Source organism: Monomorium pharaonis, chromosome 1 (genome assembly GCF_013373865.1).
Source record: "Monomorium pharaonis isolate MP-MQ-018 chromosome 1, ASM1337386v2, whole genome shotgun sequence".
In the NCBI taxonomy this organism is placed as follows: domain Eukaryota; kingdom Metazoa; phylum Arthropoda; class Insecta; order Hymenoptera; family Formicidae; genus Monomorium; species Monomorium pharaonis.
Window position 1 is genome coordinate 377,086 of NC_050467.1, and position 19,447 is coordinate 396,532.

The 19,447-nt window shown below is 36.4% G+C and overlaps 1 protein-coding gene and 2 long non-coding RNA genes across 5 annotated transcripts; 1 reads left to right on the top strand and 2 right to left on the bottom strand.

The window, feature by feature from the left end:
• Positions 1-1,215: 1,215 nt before the first annotated feature.
• Positions 1,216-7,751, bottom strand: LOC105830007 (ejaculatory bulb-specific protein 3). The gene is made up of 4 exons (XM_012669117.3): positions 7,601-7,751; positions 4,068-4,242; positions 2,357-2,451; positions 1,216-1,531 (listed from the first exon to the last, which is right to left on the bottom strand). The coding sequence occupies exons 1-4, from the start codon at positions 7,604-7,606 to the stop codon at positions 1,430-1,432; spliced, it is 378 nt and encodes a 125-aa protein (XP_012524571.1). The 5' UTR covers positions 7,607-7,751; the 3' UTR covers positions 1,216-1,429.
• Positions 7,752-8,048: 297 nt separating this feature from the next.
• LOC118645613 lies at positions 8,049-16,594 on the top strand. Of its 2 annotated transcripts, none has more exons than XR_004963312.1 (2): positions 8,049-9,698; positions 15,723-16,594. It is a non-coding gene; the product is annotated as an uncharacterized LOC118645613 (long non-coding RNA). The 2 variants fall into 2 exon arrangements; XR_004963311.1 differs by lacking the exon at positions 15,723-16,594 and adding an exon at positions 9,830-11,109.
• Positions 14,368-19,430, bottom strand: LOC105830563. 2 transcript variants are annotated; one of them, XR_003626153.2, is made up of 4 exons: positions 18,977-19,430; positions 18,487-18,530; positions 18,245-18,285; positions 14,368-14,974 (listed from the first exon to the last, which is right to left on the bottom strand). It is a non-coding gene; the product is annotated as an uncharacterized LOC105830563 (long non-coding RNA). The 2 variants fall into 2 exon arrangements; XR_004963310.1 differs by lacking the exon at positions 14,368-14,974 and adding an exon at positions 15,960-17,122.
• Between the last annotated feature and the right edge of the window lie 17 nt (positions 19,431-19,447).

A 19,447-nucleotide genomic window follows, 5' to 3' on the forward strand; every position in this document is an offset into this window, starting at 1 on the left:
TGCGCGATCCCGATCGCTCGAGTGACCTTCGACCCTCGATCACTCCCTTTCCCCCTCTCCCTCCCTCTTTGCCCCTCTTACCTTCCTCGCCGCCGGTGCTTCGCGTTTTAGGTCCGTCGCGGTGCATTTAAATCGACTGCTTAAGTTGACTATACACTAATCTCGTAATTCATTTACATATTTAACGCGCGCGTCGTCGGCAAAGTTCGTTGTCCGAGAAGAGAGGAAAACGGGGGGAGAAGCGGAAGGGTAAGGCGAAGGGAGCGCAACGAAGGCGGGGCAATTAGTTATGCATGTGTACTTGTCGGCCAATCTCTCGGTGAACCCGTAACTTCTTTAATTTAATAACGCGCGAGACAGGACGGCAACGGGATTTATCGCGTCTTCGACGACGCGCACGTTGATAAGACGCGAAAGTGTTCTTTGCCTTATTCAAATCGTGTTGCCACGAGCGCCCATCGATTTTTCAAAATGACGGAACTTGATCCGTGCACTGCGTGTCTCTCTCTCTCTCTCTCTCTCTCTCTCTCTCTCTCTCTCTCTCGTTAGTCATCGTGCAGCTTTGATAACTTGAAGAAGTTGAACTCCCAGTCGTTACCTGACTGAACGGTATCGATTATCGTCCAAAGTTCTTGTTCCTCGACGATGAAATACGCTCCGCGTTTTCCCTAGAGATAGGGTGGGCGAGAGGAAGGAGGACGAGCTTCTCGAGAGTTGGAGGTTCTCGTCGGGACGTCTCTCGGTCTCTTGGTCTCGATCTAGGACGATGGAAATACAAAATCGCCGTCGGTTTCCGGTGAGCTTTGGCGGCGAGAATGGCGAACGGTACAGCCGCGTATAGGTATGCGCGCACATATATTTCGTATTGGACAGCGTCAGGAAATTAAGCGAGGCGGTCTCAAGGGCGACGTTCGGACCTCAAACTTCGGCCAGGGAACTTTTCTCGGCATTGTGCCTAGATTTATCTCTTCCCGAAGTGTCGAACTGCTTTCGTGAGAAGGAGCCAGGCGCGCGGCACCAAGAAATATATTATTGCCGACCGTGACTGGTGTACAAACGTAGTTTGCCCATCGAGACGAAGATAGAAGAGGGATCAAGAGACGCGAGGGAGGAGAGGAAAGGGAAGGGGAAAGTTGGAAATTATAGCGAGATAAATGATCGATGGCGACCATTAATTAGATTACCATTCGTCACAATAATTCAATCGCAATAACATCCTTCTATACTTATCTTTATTATCTTTTATTACTTATAATAACATCTCTCTAGTAACATACGTTTCTCTTATAGATTCCGAATTTCCGTTGAGAAACAAAGAATTGCACGTGACGTTGGACTAACGGATTTATTTAATTCGGGTGCTGAGTGTGAGAAGAAGAGAGGACAGATTTCTCGGCGTTCTACTCGGCGAGATGAGAATCTAAATTATTCACACATTTATTCCCTGCTTGCGCGCTTCGTCCATATACCTGACAGTGTATTGGCCAGTAGGATCGTACTTCTTCTTAAGTTGCTCCCAAGTTTCCGATTTCTGAAATAAAGTGAAAGATCGAATAAGCAATCGCCCTTCTATCTTGTGTAACAAGTTTGCTATAACTGAATTGCGTTTATCGAAGATGTATCGTTAGCTACATCCATACAAATATAGAAAAAGCCACAAAAAGACTTTTTATTTTGAAAGTTTCCCATTTAGTTTAGTTTTACTTTCTATCCTTTCGTATTGAGAAATACCCCGAGATAAAACTGTCACTGTTAAAGCCTTACTGTGAGGTTCAATTAAAAGTACTTACGGAATAATACAGTAAAAATACAGTAAAACAATTGTAAAAATACAGTAAAACTCCTACTTTTAAAACCAGTAATTTTAAAACAATCTCTTGCATGCCTTAAAAAATATCGATTTAAAGGATTCACCTCATCATATTCGTACTGCGAAAAAAAAAGTTTGATCTTTCAAGAATCGCGGCAAACGCAAGGAAATTTAAAACGAAATGGCTTGAAAAATCCCTCTAAAATTGGAATGACTGCCCAATCGGGGATAAAATCAGTTTTCGAAAGAAGGGTTCGGATCGAAGGGACGGCAGGTTCACGTCGCCATTAAATTATTTTCGCTACGGATGCGAAAGTTTTCCGTTCGTGGTTCGCAAACGAATTACAGGGACACCCCCTGCCACCCGGCGGCGAAGAGGGTTAACCCGTCTGTGTGAAAGTCAAACTAGTTCCGCGGCATTTAAACCGCCTCGACGTATCCCCCGAGCGTTTCTACTCCCACCGGCATCAACTCATTACGCAGACCTCGCGTTTAATTAGCCCGGTGAAAAGTGACGGGCGAACATATGTGTGTTAGCGCATTTACCTTGTTGACTAGATACCGGATGACCTTCTCGCTGCCCTTCTTTTGCTTCTCGCTGCATTTACTGCACTCGGTCGACAATGCGTCCGGAAGGGTTTCTGAAACAAAGAGGAAAAAAAATTTACACGTAAAATTCAGATCAGGGACGTGAAATCGAAATTTCATTGAAATATATGCTCGAACTGTGAGAATTTAGTTATACACTGACAGAAAAAATGCTTGATTCAAATAAGTAGTTATTTGAATAATATTAATAACATATTTTATTAAAAAATCAATATTTATTTCAAACGATATTTTTTTAATTATAGAAAATTATATTGTTTGTTTAAAATAAGTGTTATTGATTTTTTAGAAAATATATTATTAATATACTATTCAAATAATCATTTATTTGAATCAAGTATCCTCTCTGACCTTTTGGTCAGAGAGAAAGTGTATATTACGAATTTAGTACTAACATTCTTCAAAAACTTGAGACGTTTTTTATCTTTTTCACGAGATATCGATTCCTTTCTTTTTTAATCGGTAAACATTTCAAGATAAATTTTAAGATATATTCTGCCATAAAATCATTTTTATCGCGGCAGAGTTCTTCCATAGATGGAGTTCATAATGACGTATGTTATTTCTCGAATACGCGATGTCCCACAGGATTTGTCCTGGCTTTTTTGTCGCCCCCCCCCCCCCCCCCGGTCATTTGCACCAGCTGCTCTGGTCAGCTGACCGTACACCCCTGCATATCTCTCGTGAATTTTCTGAGACAAGACTATATATTCTCGGTAACGTATTACCGTCCATCGCACGTTTTATCTCGCGATGGGGTAGCGCACGAAGGTAAAAAGAAATTCGAGAAGAAGTGGACGATAAACGTGATTCTAACGGAAAGAAATAAATCGCGACAAATAATTAATACAATTTGCGGGAAATACAATTTGCAGGAATGCAGCAAGTAATTGGTTTCCAGTCCCCATGTGCATAGTTCTCGACTCCGCGTGGAATATTTTTGCGTGGGCAAACGTTACACATTTGCGAGCAAAATTCTTGCGCTGAAAAAACTGACGGCGTTTGCAACACCTAACCGCGAACGTATACACGTGTACACGCAAAATGTCTCACAACTAAGGCTGCTTTTTGCCCAAATCTTCTCAACGGCAGCGGCTGTAGCGTATTATTTATATCTGAAGCTGAAACGCGATATGCGCGCTCTTCGTGCATATGTAACATCGTTAGCGAAACGACCTTGCATCGCGCATCCTTCGAACAAGATGAGACGGGACGCGCGACGTGGCCATTAGGGCCAAGGATGATTCTTCCGCGCGATTCTTAGAAAACGTGTGAAAGATCGTCATCACCGTCTCATTTCATTGTGCACGTTTTGCCGCGTTATCGCGCCAAATGCATAGACACGTTACTCCTCGCTTATTCGCATTCATTTTTTTTATTTCTATTAATCAGTATTCGTAGTCTCTGTTCTTATCTCAAGATTGTTTTAATTAATGTTTTAAAATGCTAATATAATTATGCGATTGGTTTATCACGTAATAAGACGGCACTTAAGACGATCTTCAATATAATTATATATATGTTTTTGTTAATGTATTATTGTATTGTATTGCGAGAATTATATTCGATTGAAGTAACAGTGTTAACATTTGGAATAAAAACGGGCGAGATAACGAAAGATACTAATTAACGAACTTGAAACGCTCACCTTTAAGCTCTTTGCCATCGGGGGTGCAATTTCCCTTTTCCAGCAGGCAATTTACATAGTTTCTGAGCAAACGGTCGCTCGCCAAAATCGTGTCCAAGTCGATATTGTCGTACTTTGTCGTATACTTGTCCTCCGCCAAAGCTACCGCTACCGCGAGGAGAATCAGAGCCAGGACCTAGATTAGAAAATTATTTGAGATATGAAAAAATACTGAAAAATTTAGATATAATCTAGTGGGTACAATATGTAGATACACTGGATGAGTCTGCGCTCTTTATAAGGGTAAAAGCTAAATGAGGCACGAAACCACGAAACGTTTATAGATCCCACGAGACGGAGAGAGGATTTGAGACTAAGCTCCGAAAGTTAAAAAACCTATTCTCTCGGCAAAATGCGTAATAAATAAATCAGCCAACTGAACAAAGTGTCAGAACGACCTGTAAAATTGATTTATTTGAAAAAAAGATTTTTTTTTCTTTTTTTCCTTTACAATAAATTACAATTTTACAATAATTGTGCTTAACTAGTTAAAAGTACAGCTTGTCGCGTACGTTTCTAAGTAGTGTCCAAGGAACTGTCGCTGCAGTTTCGGTTTTCTGTTTATAGGGCTAGAAATTATTTTCTCTAGAAAACTCTTAGAACGATATCTAGTCAAGGACGATATTACCTATCAGAGAAAGGAATTCTTTAGAAATACAAGATCTAATCAACTAATTAGATCACTTAATTTGTGGATCCTCATAAAATAGAAAAACAATGGAAAAAAATATCTTAATCGAACTTGGTCATCAATTCCTAAAATAAGTACATGGACGATACTCGCAGTCCAGAATGGCCTCGGCACGCCACGCTAAATGTCGCACATGCATACGTAGCTAAATGTTTGCCGCCATGCCGAGCCGGCTGCGTTCATAATCACGCTGCCGAAACGCAGAATCGGCCGCGTATGCGGGCATGTTTAGCGCGTGACGTGAATATCAACGAGCGTGTGCGTACGTGTTATGCGCGTTATGCGCATTGCGCGTCCCTCATGTGTCCGAGTGCGCGCGCGTACTCTCGGTCCGTGGAAATTCCTCTATAAGCCCATCGAAAATAGAAATTGCAGCCAGGCTTACGGAAAACAGAAGCAGCGAACCGAGCGCGCGAGCGTTGCACGCCTCATTAGCAAGTAAACACAGAATAGTCGGCCAGTGGAATCTAGTGGGACGCGGTGCTGAGCTCTGTTTTGAAATCAATTCAATTATACAGAATGTGTCAAATGCTTTCTCAAACGCGGTTACGTGGAGCGTTAAGAGGCACTTCTGTCCAATGCGTCATGGAAGTTAAAACACGTTTCTACGGCACATAATATGTGTGATATGTATGAAATCAGTAGAATCTCGGAATTCATTTGCCTCTTTTGGAAGCACAATTAGTTTTCGAAAAAATTCATTAAGATAATAATACATTTTCTGCGCATCAATTTTAGACTAGTACCTCATTTAAATAAGTTTTTAATAAATACACAACACAGACAAGTTATTATCTAGAATATTCTAAAGTCTAAACGAACAAATCACACGTGAATATTACATGAAAAGAAGATGGAATGATCAATGTTACGGTGTGAAAAAAGAAAACGATATTGCGTATTCTCTTGTACATTTGTTCTTTTAGCTTCGAGTCGTAAAATGACATTGATTGCTCCAGTTTCGAGATATCAGTTTAACGGTTATATTTCTCGCAAGAAACTCTCGAGGGGTAAACCTTTATTCAATTTAGCTTGGTAATAGTTAAAATAAATTTTCAACTTGTAAATTAAAATTAGATTCGATTAATATAAATTAAGAATTTAAATTAATTTTAGTCGATTTGAAGCGGGGGAAAAACCAAACAAAAAAGAGAAGTTTACGTAAGAAGTCGTTTATGTGATACTTAATCTTTTAAAGGTATAATATAAAAAGTTAGTTATCAAATGGTTTTTATAAGTCAGAGATATAATATTCCGTCTTGGACTTGATCTTTTCTTAAAATTCGTGGTTTAATTTGTCGAATATGCAAACCGCAACACTTTCGACGAGCCGGTTCAAACTCAAAAGCGAGGGATCTCTCACCCTCCTCTGAAGACCACGACCAGATGGTTACGCTAGTACATAACGGGTTAATGCCAGAGAGTTAGTTAGGATGTTAATTAGTATAGAATGGACTTCTCTCTCTCTCTCTCTCTCTCTCTCTCTCTCTCTCTCTCTCTCTCTCTCTCCCTCTTTCTCTGGCACAGAGAAGGATACTTACGCAATATGCATGCGATACCCACTATACTTTGGCAGAGGGTAAAGCGCGCAAAAGGATGGCGACCGAATGATGTTATCCTGTGGGCTCAGAGATATTTAACTCTTCCAGTGTAAAGGAACATACTAATATTTAACATATAAAATGGTGTAAGACGTCCAATTTCACAACGTCACAGAAAACTTAGAGAAACTGTAATATACTATACTATATTATAATAACTGTGTAATTTAAGTAAATTGTTTAATCTAATTAATTTTATTTATACATACACTCAAAGTTTTCCACGATCATTGGTCTCAGTAAATTAATTGCTTGGCAACAGTTTCCCTTAGGTAGAAATTAAAACGTTTTATTGAGTAAGAACGAAACAAAGACATGTCGTTCTATATGATAACGTGGGAAGAAAAATTATTATATTAAGCAACAACTCGCATGCCTTCATAGACGTTGCGCAATCGTCACCATTACCACGGGCAACATTTCCTGACGCCTTTCACTCTCGTAAAAAAATTCTACCTCGTCTCGACCCAAGTCGCCCTCAATTTAAGAGTGCATGGCTGCCGGCACGGTGGCAAAAAGATTCGCGCGCGTTTAGCGGCGGATTAACGTTGAATTTTTGCGAGGATGTACGCGAGAAGACAGACATTGAATCACCGTAGGAGACTCTTAAACGGTCTCCGAGGTCGTTAACGACGTGAAACAGCCTCGATGCACTGAAGAACTTGCACTGCATTATTCACTTTCGGTCTCTCAGGATCGGATTTTCGCTGAATAAAAGGCAGCAATTAACATCTATGCGATTCCCACGTGGTAGAAAAAAAAAAAGTGGAATATTTAAGTTTAGAAGTCATGAATTATAATAAGAACGAGGATGTATATTATTTCAAATTGTAAATATCGACAATCAAGAGAGACGTCAAAGAAAGATAATGCTAGATTAAAATTATTTAAAATTCAGTGATATACTCTTAAAAGAGAGAAGGAGCATAAATCAAGACTACCTGGTACGATGTCTATAGTCGTCGTCGTTGTTTTCGTAAAAATCCTGACGTAATAAAGTTACACTCATAAACTAACAACAAAAAAATAAAACACACAAAAGATAACAAAAAGAGAACTTACTACAAGAAACGACGGGAAGGAAGAATTCCCAAGAATAATGCGAGAGGGAAAGTAAAAAAAGTAGGAAGAATACGATGCAGGAAAATGAACAGAGGAAAGAAAGAGAGAAAGGAGAGAGAGAGAGAGATAATTACGCTTACCTTCATGTTCGCGCAGATTTACTCTACTGATGTCGGCGACAGTGACGGTTAGCTGTTTTATAGCTGGCCCCCGTTTGACTGGATCCCAAATTCGTAGAATCGGCCTTACGATCCTCCCTTCTCCTTCCTCGAGGCTCTCCACGCGAGGAGGACGAAAGGAAATGATATGCGTCATAGATGTGTAAATCTTGGATATGCGTAAGTCTACGTAAATCACTCCGCGTCCGTGTAAATATTGCTAGATACATGAAGGATTCCTTAATTCGTTTAAAACTTGTTCCGCGAATGCTCGACTTTAATTCCATTCGTATTCTGCGACTTGAAAATTGCTGACCCTAACCCGGATACGTCGGAAAAAAATAATTTCCCGTTTGCTGCGGTAATCTCATTCCCGGGGAATTCCCTCCTTGAGTTTCTCAATCCTCGGGATAGTTAGCGTCTAAAAAAATCACGGTACGATGGATTAACGCGTTTGTCGCAGTCATTGAGAAAATTTCACGAGCGACATTACGAACAAGCAAAGAGAGAGAGAGAGAGAGAGAAGGGTAAAACGTCAGCGCTTTTGCACGAACGCGCGCTCGTTAGCGGGATTCAGCGGGAATTGCAAAAATAATATTTGGCCGGCGTTAAGTTAACGGGCGGTATGCTCGTACCTCGTTAACTTCGTCGCTGGCCACGAGCGAATTATTGCTTCCGTTTCGGCACCCGCGCGAAAACAGTGCGCGACCCGCGCGAGAAAAATCACGACTCCCACGCGGATTAGCGCGAGCGTTGCACGGACTGCATAAGGATTACGTGACGGACTGCACCGACCGGGCCGATGATGCGCTCTCTCGAAGGTGCATGCCGACCGTCCAAATAATTAGTAGCAAAATGCAATGCGAGACTGCGGAATATTTTACTGAAAGTCTGCTCGTGCATGCTGCACGTTGCATAATAAAATAACAAAAACGATTATATAATGATAATAAATAATAAAATTAGATTACTGTAGCTTTTGAAATATGTTTTATTAAATCAAATTGTGTTCACAAATTTTGTATAGAATTCATATTACGACATACGTCTCCCATACGCAATTTCCATAGAGTTTGCTAAAAATTTATATAATAATAAAAAATTGTGTACATAATAGAGTTACATATTATTTTACGTGCTATAATAAAAGTAACCGGCAGCTGAACAACAAAGGAGGGTCGGCGCAATTAAAAACAATTGGCAACTTTTGTATGTTGTATAATTCATACAGCTTTTAGCTATGCGCGTGCTCTGTTTGTCGCTTAGGATTTTATGACTCGTAATAAATTTATCCGATCGTGCATACAATAGGACATGGAATATTGTATTATTAAATCGAGAGAGGCCGGCCGTGTGCACCTGTTACGGACATCTCCCGCGTAATCCATATTTTACAAACGCAATATCGATAGCCGCCAGCGAGATATTTCCTTTGTTCCGCCTAGAATTAACATCATTAATAAATTGCAGCATCGAGAATGACTAGCAGCGTTTCGTTCAGACTCGTGCGCGTAATTCGCAAAGAACAATCGTAGAGACGACTGCTGTTGAGGTGCGAAAAATTTCTCTATAAAATTTGCAATACCAACGGAGCGAAACGCAATTACAATGCGCGCAACTGTCAAAATGATGGAAGCTTTAATCCTACTTTAATTTATTTTCAAAACGGAGACAGCTTTCCATATACAGATCAAAGTGTAAGCACAAAGATGCACAAGGTATCTCAATTTAATTTTTATGTGTCCGACAAATAAGCTATGATATAACCAATAATTATAACACAAGCAAATATATATAATTATAATACAAGCAAATTATTATATTAACAATCCGCATTTCCTGGCAATCTGGAGATCTAATTAACCTAATTGTTTATTATTAATTCATCCGATAGCGTTATTCAAATTAATACATCCCGAACATCCGCGAAACAAATATGGAAATCAATGTTCGTACATGCGAAGATGGAATATAACTATTAATGTAAAAGTGGAATATTATTGAGAGGAATTGGAAACGACATCAAAACTATCATTTTCCCAATGATACTTCTCGATTACCTATACCTATTACGTAACAAGTGAGATGTGTGAACTTTAAATATGCCGATATTTTACAGTAATATCGATATTATGCTAATATTATATTATTAGCAATATACTGTTGGATGACGATGTATCATTTAATTTACAATTTATTACAAATTTACAGTATGCATACATCAATACACAATATTTTACAAGAGAGAAAAAAAATGTGTATGTAAATCATACCGCTCGCAATTTGCAACATGCGGTTTATCGATTTTTTCCACTCCTTAAGAAAACAAAATTTGAGTTATTTATTTATACTATTATTTATATAAGTGAAAAACTGCATTTCTTAAATATCAAAGAGAAATTTAACCGCTGGGTACTGGATATCGTTAAACATTTTAATTATACATGTAATATGTAAACACATTAATTTAAAATTAATGTGAGGATACATTAATATATTGGTATTACGTCATGTTTAATACAAATTCTTGTAAATAGCTGGTTAATTTGCCTAAAATAATTTGTTCATTAGAAAAGATCAAGATGACGAATGACTCTGCTTTTTCATCTCGTGTATCAAAACTTATGGTAATATTTTCTACGAAAATGGACTTTGTCCTTTTTTTTATATTGTCATATTTAAAAAAACCTATACAAAACGCGTTTTCTTCACACGTTGGTTAGTTTATTTAAGGTCACATTAACACCGCGACAGTTTCTTTGTGACAACGGTAGAGATTTAAAAAAACAGGTTTTTAAAAACTCGGAATAAAAAAATTAAGTAAAAAAAATCGATTTTTACAAAAAATTTTCAAAGACGATATAGAATTACTTTTCTTGATATTTATCGTTAAAATGTTCAATATCTATATTATTTCAGTATTATTTATCTTTGGCTTTATAACTTTAAATATTAAGACGGAAACGTTGCAGTAATACAATGCCTAATAGCAAATTGCATTCGCTCTAAGAGTGCACTAATAGCGAATTTGATCTTTGCATTTACATTTTTTACGATCTTTATATTTTTTTATAGAAAATTTTTTTAATAAATGTAAGAATTGAATTCTAGAACAATAATATGGCGTTAAATGTTGAAAGAAAATTTATATCCAAATAAAATACTTTTAGGATCAGAGTAAATACTTTTCATGTCTAGACAGCTGTATCATACTATCTATTTGATAAAATGAATAATAATAATATATTATTATGTGTGTGAAACAAAAACGTGTGAAAGCCTTAACTACTTCGAGGAATAAATGTATGTTTACGCATTCTCTTAGTCAAGAGGTATTTATCATGCTTTTAGCATAAATTATCATTGAAAACATCGATTCTCATCAAAATTAGGTTTTTACATAGTTTTTTACCTGCTTTTTTAAGCTATTACGACATAAACGAGATATATTTTCAAACACATACACAAACAAACAAACACATACACACACAGAAAAGGAAAAAATGAATAAAAGAAATAATAAACAGTATTAAAGTTTAAAAGTAGATAAACAGCATTATATTAATCAGCAGAATTAACTTTTAACATAACCAAATTAACATTAGTATAAAATAAAACTTATCAATAAAATAAATACAGTTAAAAAATGATAAAATTGTAGCTAAACTTCTTCCTTCAAAATTACAAACTAACGGAATCAATGTTGTTACGTAAATGAGATTGATATTGCAAGAGATATCAAAGTTATGATAAACATATTTAAAATGTGGTAATAAAATGGAAGAAGTAAAATTAAAGGATAACAGACAGTGCAACTCCAATAGAATGGATATGGCAAAAATTGCGATAAGTGTGCTCGTGTATGTGCGAAAAACGTCTCTTGAGAAACTCGAGAAAAGTCATAATGGACGAATTCCGTCGTTTTATATATTCTCGCGCGACACTTGGAATCATCTGACGAGAGGGAAAGGGGGTGAAGGTTGGTCTTCGTACTTTAGCAGCCAGCTTTTAGACACTTTTAGCACAAACCGAGGGTTTTGAATCCGCATGTGGAATATATATATATTCCATACGAAATCCAGACGTAACCCGAGAACCGCGCCCGCTCGCCACTGTGTCCTCGTTCGCTTTGAATTTATTATAACTTCGCGATGGGATGTGTACGTATATATATATGTATATGTATGTATCCGAATACACCCCTACGGCGCGCGCCTCGGGTCATTCCTGCAGAAATTCAATTCGTTATATGCCCCTGTGTGCGCGTTATTTTATTATGTCCAGACACCGCAAAAAACCACACTGGGATGCGCAAACTTTTTCCTCGGGAAACGACATCCAGAGCTTTCCCGGCGGCGTCCCTCGCCTCCTTTTTCTTTACCCCTTTCGAGCGCTAAAGAAGAAAAACCACCCTTTGATGCTCGAGATTTCAATAGCTCTTGAATAATAGATGAAAATTATTTAGGTAAGCGGAATTTTATAGTGTAAAGTTACTATATATTATTATTCATGAATTCGAATAAACTGCATGTCAACGAAAAACTGAAGCCTAATTGCATTTCTCGAAGTACACAATTATGAAATTCAAAATGTAATAATTTCTCGTCACATTTATTGTTACTTAAAAAATTGAATCGTTTGTCCGTGACATCATACGTATACATGCGTTCTTTTTCTTTCTCTTTCCTCTGTTGCCCTGTTTTATAAATTTACTTGCTCAGAAAATCTGTTCCCGCATATTCCGAGGAGACTTTAGCGCCAGACAAACGCGCGTTCACGCATACACGATGTACGTTGCCTTGTGGAGACAAAGGTTGTCCAAGCACACCTAATGTTTGGCATACCGAATGTCTAGTGCAAATTGGCTTACCAGCTAGTATGAAGAGAGAGAGAGGGGGGGGGGGGGGAGAGAGAGAGAGAGAAAGTGAGAGAGAGAGAGAGAGAAAGAGAGAGAGGGGAGGTGGTGATAAAAGCAAACATTCTGAAATTTCCTGATCATTAAGATCTTAGTCCATCTCAGAATCAAATTTTTTAATGGTGAAATATTAACAGCGCCTTCATGCTATTATATGCCAATGATTATAAACAATAATGCCAAAACAATTACAATTTTCTTACGTAAATAAAAGAAAAAGAAGAAAAAAGCACGCAGAAAATTACACTTTTTGCTGTTTGTCCTCTTCACAAACTCACTACGAATTTTTGCGGTCACGTAGAAGATACGAAGAAAAAAAGAGGTCACACGCATACGCGCGTTTGTAACATTTCTATACCGCTCACGTCAGTCTTTTGCAGGCTTTTTCATATCTCACGCATTTAAATAGGAACTCCGATGTCAAGTATATTATCATATAAACACATAAGGGATAAAGCATACAAAAAAACTGTACACTTAGTTATATCATGCTATTGATTAATCATAAAATCCGGCGATAAATTGCATTTTTACCATAAGTGATATAAGCGCGTCGCATAATACATAAAACATACGTAAGTTGGATGAAAAAGTTTCCGTGGGACTCAGAGAAGAAAAATGAGAATTTAAATCGTAAAAACTGCAAAAGAAAGAAGTAGCAAATAGATATAAATGAACAGAAATTTGTAAAACTTGAATGTTTATATAATTTCAGAAAATGGAAAGAATTAACGGATAACGGCTAAAACACGCTTTTACATTTAATGCGACATTGAAGTGAAAGATATGAGGATTCTACAAATATTTGATCTGCTATTAGAAGGATCACGGGTCGAATTTCCGCATAAGCGACGATGATCGCTTTATTGTCGGCGATCGTCCATATGCAGACACATAAGGGAATTGCATTCTCGTTACGTATGCACGGCGCATGGCCGAGTGTTCGGCCCGAGCGCTGTCATTATCGTCGCGATTATGCATATTCAGATAAGCAATCAACACCATTGAGGCAGCGGGCAAGGGTCGCGCAGTCTGAAACGGGGATTTACTCGAAAGCTGCTAGCGGAACCGTAGAGAAAGGATCCTGTGAATATCGTCGTCCTTTTGCAAAACCCAGGTACATAGAGCATCGATAGAGAAAAGTGGATAAAATAGCAATCTGAAGATAGAACACTGCAAACGTCCAAAAACATCAAAGTATCCGAGAAAAAATTTTTTTGTAAAACAAAATGATGATAAAACAGCAACTAAGATCAAAAGATTGAGATAAGAAAATTATAAGATTATGCCATTTAACATTATGAATTGAAAATTTGTCTTCTTATTTTTTTTTACTCCTTTTTGACGAGTGTAGTAATTACGGTTTCCACATTTGAATTTTTATCCTTTTAGTCCAATACGCGACTCTTTTGGTTCCTGAAAATTCGTTTTCGCTCGAAGGCGACGACCATAAGGACGTTTAATAACCGGGCCAACATTATCCTAGAAATTGCTCGGCGGTCGCCCAACGCGAGCCAGCCTCGCAATTTCGTCCGCGGCAAGAACGAGCTACTAAATCCTGAGGAAAAGTGTTCTCGCTGGCGTATCGCCGTCAGTTAGATCGCATAATCGGCGATTTTTTCCCGAGAACACGCGCGAGCGTAAGTAAAAAAGGATCGCGACAAGAGACGAGTAACCGTGAAATATATGCTGTGTCTAAGATAATCTTATTAGTCACAGAAAGAAGAGCAAATCTCGAAATTTTCAAAAATGGTGACAAAAATCGTGTACGCGATTCATTAACGAAAGACTTGTATGACTAGAATAAGAAATATAAAATGAAACGAAAGAAATGTATCTAGAAAAATATAATTTATTTTATCATCTCAAGATATCTTTGAATTGGTAATTAAAAATAAAATCAGAATCCAAAGATCGTGAATAGATAAGAAGAAAAGTTATTCCTTATCTAACATTATATGAATGTCTTAAAACCGTTTTCACTCTGCGCTTACGGAGGCATTTAACGTTAAAAATTGCAAGACCGTGAAGTAGAAATTCGCTGAGAAATCTGCGACTGACGCGGGGAATACGCGATAGCTCGAGCACCCGGTATAATGTTTTAATTTCGCGGAAAATCTGACGATGTAATTTCTGGAGTAGGGCGACGCCCGGCAATTGTTTCAGCCGGCTTTCACCCCCCGCATTATTCATGAGTCGCGACCCCTCTTTTTTTCGCCAACAAGAAGAACGACGGCTCCTCTCTCCACTCTTGCCAGCTTCTCCTCCTTGTCTGATCCTTTTTCTTTTCCCTCCGGAGATGATCAGTTTTGTGGAACCTTCAGTTCATAGGCAATAGTGCATTCGAACATTATTAGTCTTTGCATTAACCCCCCCCCCCCCCCAAAAAAATCGATAATTCCCTCTTTCTTACATATAATTCTCGATTCTTTACATAAAATCTGAAAGAATTCAAAACTATGTATAAGAAAAAAGATCATTGAAAGGAGATATATTTTATACAGTTTTTTCATATATATATATATATATATGTGTGTGTGTGTGTATGTGTGTATATATAACTACAAAACTAAATTTAACATAATGAAAATAATGAAAAAGATTAACGTTTTCATATTTTAATAATTGTTTTCAAAAATTGAATTTATATAATACCATTCTCTCTCTCTCTCTCTCCGTTCTCTCCTCTCTCCCTCTCTGCCTCGCTCTTCTCTCTCGCCCTCTTCTCTCTACCTCAGATCAATCTACTCTCTCCTCTCTCGGATCCTATCTCTCTCTCTCTCTCTCTCTCTCTCTCTCTCTCTCTCTCTCTCTCTCTCTCCTCTCTCTCTCTCTCTCTCTCTCTCTCTCTCTTTCATCTCATCTCTCTCTCTCTCCTCCTCTCATCTCTCTCTCTCTCTCTCTCTCTCTGTTTCAAGAAAGTTGTACGCAGAACTTCAGTATGCTGTCTCACTCTATTCGTAAATACTTCCACAATACTGTGAATCATGTCAGTTTGTTCCCTTACAAAAGCGTGCGCGCATATTCACACAATCGCACAATACTCTAATAAAAGATATATTAATTTACACATTGTTTGTGCAAATGATGCCTTGTATCGCGTGTTTACGCGGTTGCTACGCGACGATACGCAAATCCAAATTAGTCATGAACCAATTTTAATTGCGCTAATTGTCATAATTTCCACAGAATTCTGCTCTATCGCCGCGGATGCTGAACAGCCTCGTGCAGTTGCCGGAAATCGCTGTAATTCGGAATAGGATGTATTCGGAAAATAGCGTTTTCCAGCCTTCGTAGAATTCCATAATAGTATATATCACTTCTCATAATTCCCTGGGCGACTTTATGGCCCTTTTTCCGCAAGACACAATAAAACATAAAAATAAATGGGCCGATTCATAAATGCATACAATAAAGAGAAGCATGTTTATGATAATAAAGCAAAATTTATTACAAAAGTGTCTAAACGTACTTGAACTATTTTCTTACAAAAATTTTACCACAGACATAATATTTAATTATTTTACTTATCATCTTATAAAATCATATAAATATTAATTTATATTTCGTCTTGTAATATATATATATATATATATTTAATAATTACATTTAATATTTATTATCATTTTACAACAGATATTTAAGTTTATTAAAGTTTATCGCGTAACATAAAATCAACCATTATTTTTTGATGCATAATATAATTCTATCATGATACCGCTAACGTTATGTCCTACTTCTTGTGTTTTATTCCTGTATATCTCATCGAATCTCAGGGATCCTAAAGAAGCTGAAGAAGCTGCAAAGGATATCGCCCCGAGCCTTTCTTTCCTCTTTCGCATATTTCCATCAGCCAAAGGCTGAATGAAAATCCCGAAGCGGCTCATTTGTTCTGTTCACCTTGTACTTAAATCTCTGTTGCACTTGCCGAAGGCTTCCATCGCGTCTTATCCCAATTGGAAAGCTTTTATTTCACTATGTTCTCGCCACGTTTCTCTTTCTTGATTTAGCAAAAAAATGTTTAAAGTTGTCACGTAAGCTTTCTATGAAAGTTATTAATATATTATTAATATATTTTAATATATTACATTTTTTTGTTATTACAAGAAATGTCTTCAATTAATCTTGGATACAAATCAATAGTAAATGAATAATGCTGGCGATATCCTTATTAGAGATTTAAATATTCCCGAGCACAGTCAGCAGTTACTATTCACGAATGGCGTTTACATGCTAATAGACGTTTACAAGCGATCGATCGGTGCAGCTTCCTCAGCAGTTGCGACCTCGCCGAGGTACTTCGCAACGCGACAAGTTAAATTAATAAGCCGTACATAGTCGAGAGCGCAGGCTTTATTCAGTCGAACGGCGAGAAGACGTCATAGTGCGACGCGTGGCTATTGCAATTCCCGTCCGACTCTCGTTAGCGGTGCAGTTAGCAACGTACAGCTTCGCAAACGAGGCGAACCGCAATCCTAAAGCGTTACGATTTCTCCCTTCGAGGAGACTGAGCGAAAGGGCTGACGTGGAAATAGCTCGCACGTAGCGAGCGCGAGTCCTTTTGGTCCTCTCGCTGCAGGATAATCAGTCTAGAAAAGCACTCGTCCTGTCATTACTTGTGTAAACATATATTAGCGCACTTTTTTCGCATTGATACATCCGCGGCGATCCAACGCCATCAACGGCGTTCAATTATTCGAATTAAAAACGATAAAAGATAAAACAAAAAATTTCGTATAACTTTAATCAAATAATTTTATTTAATACATTAAATTTATTATAAATAAATTTTAGGTATCTAAAAAAAGATAAAATATATCTGTCTTATATAGACTAAATAGATAATGCATTTGAAATTGTAAAAGTGTCAAATAAAAATGTATTACTAATTATTACTAATTATTCTATTTTCAATTTTATGCTGTTTATAAAACGTTGTGTGAAAAATAAAACGTATTAAAACTACATTCTATTAAAAAATAATTCGAATATAAAGACACTAAATAAAAAAAAAACTCTGATCTTTAATTTCGCAATTGCTTCTTATTTAAAAAAAAAAAAAACAATTAAAAATTGGAACTTTAAAGGTTCATATTTTTATTAAAATTTTGTTTTTAAACCTCATCAAATATGTATATCTTTAAAGAGTTCTTATAAATTTATACTCATGCATTTAACAGTTTTATTTCATCAACTCTAATATCTTTAATAAAACAATAGGTATAAATAAATCATTACCAAATATCTTGATATATGTAGGTTTACAAATGTCGGCATATATTAACATAATATTATTGACAAAACTATTAATGACGTAAAGTATAAATTATTAGAACCAATTATTTTCTGGAAACGTTCATCATTTTATAGTTGCAGACGAGAAAATACTCTATTAACTATCTCTCAAACTTATATAATCTGACATTAGAAATCTCATAATCTTGATATTATTAATCTTAATTGATCAGTTAGCAAATATTATATAAATCAGAACACTCATAAATTATGATAAATATAATTTTCATATTCTTTAAATATTATAAGACATAATAGTTTAATAAATTAATAGCTTAAAAAATTATGAGCTAACACACACACACACACACACATACATATATATATATATATATATATATATATATATATATATATATATATATATATAGATGGTGATAAAATAATGATAAAAATAAAAATAAATTAAGAATCACCTGTAATCGTTGCTTTTATGAATTTCATGGATTTAGCAAACCTTAAAAATAAAATCTGTATTAATTATTAAACAATATTATTAATACACATCATGCTAAACTTTATAAAGTCAGAAATAACAAAATGAAATATCACGGCATTCATAGATCTTGGTGATTATAGTAACATCATTTAAAATATAATAAAAATAGATTAGAAAAAAAATAATTCAAAATAAAGCGATATAGAAAAATATAAATACCTTTAATTTCAAGATCCTGCTTCACTTGAGACTTGCAAGACAACCTAAGTAAAAAATGATCGTATTGGTTAAAATTGACTTTTTTAAAATGTCATTTTCAAATCGATTTAAATGATAAAATCAGTCGGTAAATGTTATACAAATCATGGTATTCATAGATCTCGATGATTATCCATCATCATTTTCAACATTCGTGTAAAACAATAAAATTTCTTGTCAACCAAAAGCAAATAATGTAATCAGGAGTATAATATTTGTATGTCAAAACATTTAAAAAAGCTATAAGAGTACATTATTTCACAGAATATGTATCTTTAAACAGATGGTATATAGGTTATGTATACGCATCGATCGTAAAAGACAATTTTTTGCAAATAATATTGCACTGCAAAGGCGTTTGATAATTTTAAATATATCATAATTGTAAAATACATATTCCATAGTAGCGGATTATGAAAAAACACTAGATAATAAAAGTCCAAATATTTACCACGTGCACCAGAAAGGAAAGAGACGGCCGGGAACAGTAAAAATAAGAATTGTGAAGATGGAGCAGGAGCACATGGAGCAAAAACGTCACAGACTATGTTACACACAGAAGGAACACTCGTCTTCGATCGCAACGCTACATACGGCATGACACAAGATTAATTATTAACGCGAATTTTAAAACGATTATTCAATTTTAATCCACGGTATTCGTCTAGAGTCTATAGCTACGTTCAGAAAACACAACCATTGCACAACAGTGAGTAATTCGCTAATATAATTGGTCTAAATTTAGAGATCTAACAGTAAGGACCAATAATCACTGACCGCTCACTGATCACTTGTTTTCTGAACGTAACCTATTTTTACATGGATATGGGCACATTTGTGAAATAGTACTAAAATAAAATACTAATTTATATGATTAAATGCTTATTTGCATCTCTCCCCTTCATCTACCCTTCATGACGCT

Coding starts and splice junctions, on each gene's coding strand:
- LOC105830007 (XM_012669117.3), bottom strand. Junction 2,452..4,067: donor CGATGGCAAAGAGCTTAAAG/GTGAGCGTTTCA, acceptor TCTTTGTTTCAG/AAACCCTTCCGGACGCATTG. Junction 1,532..2,356: donor TCCGGTATCTAGTCAACAAG/GTAAATGCGCTA, acceptor ACTTTATTTCAG/AAATCGGAAACTTGGGAGCA.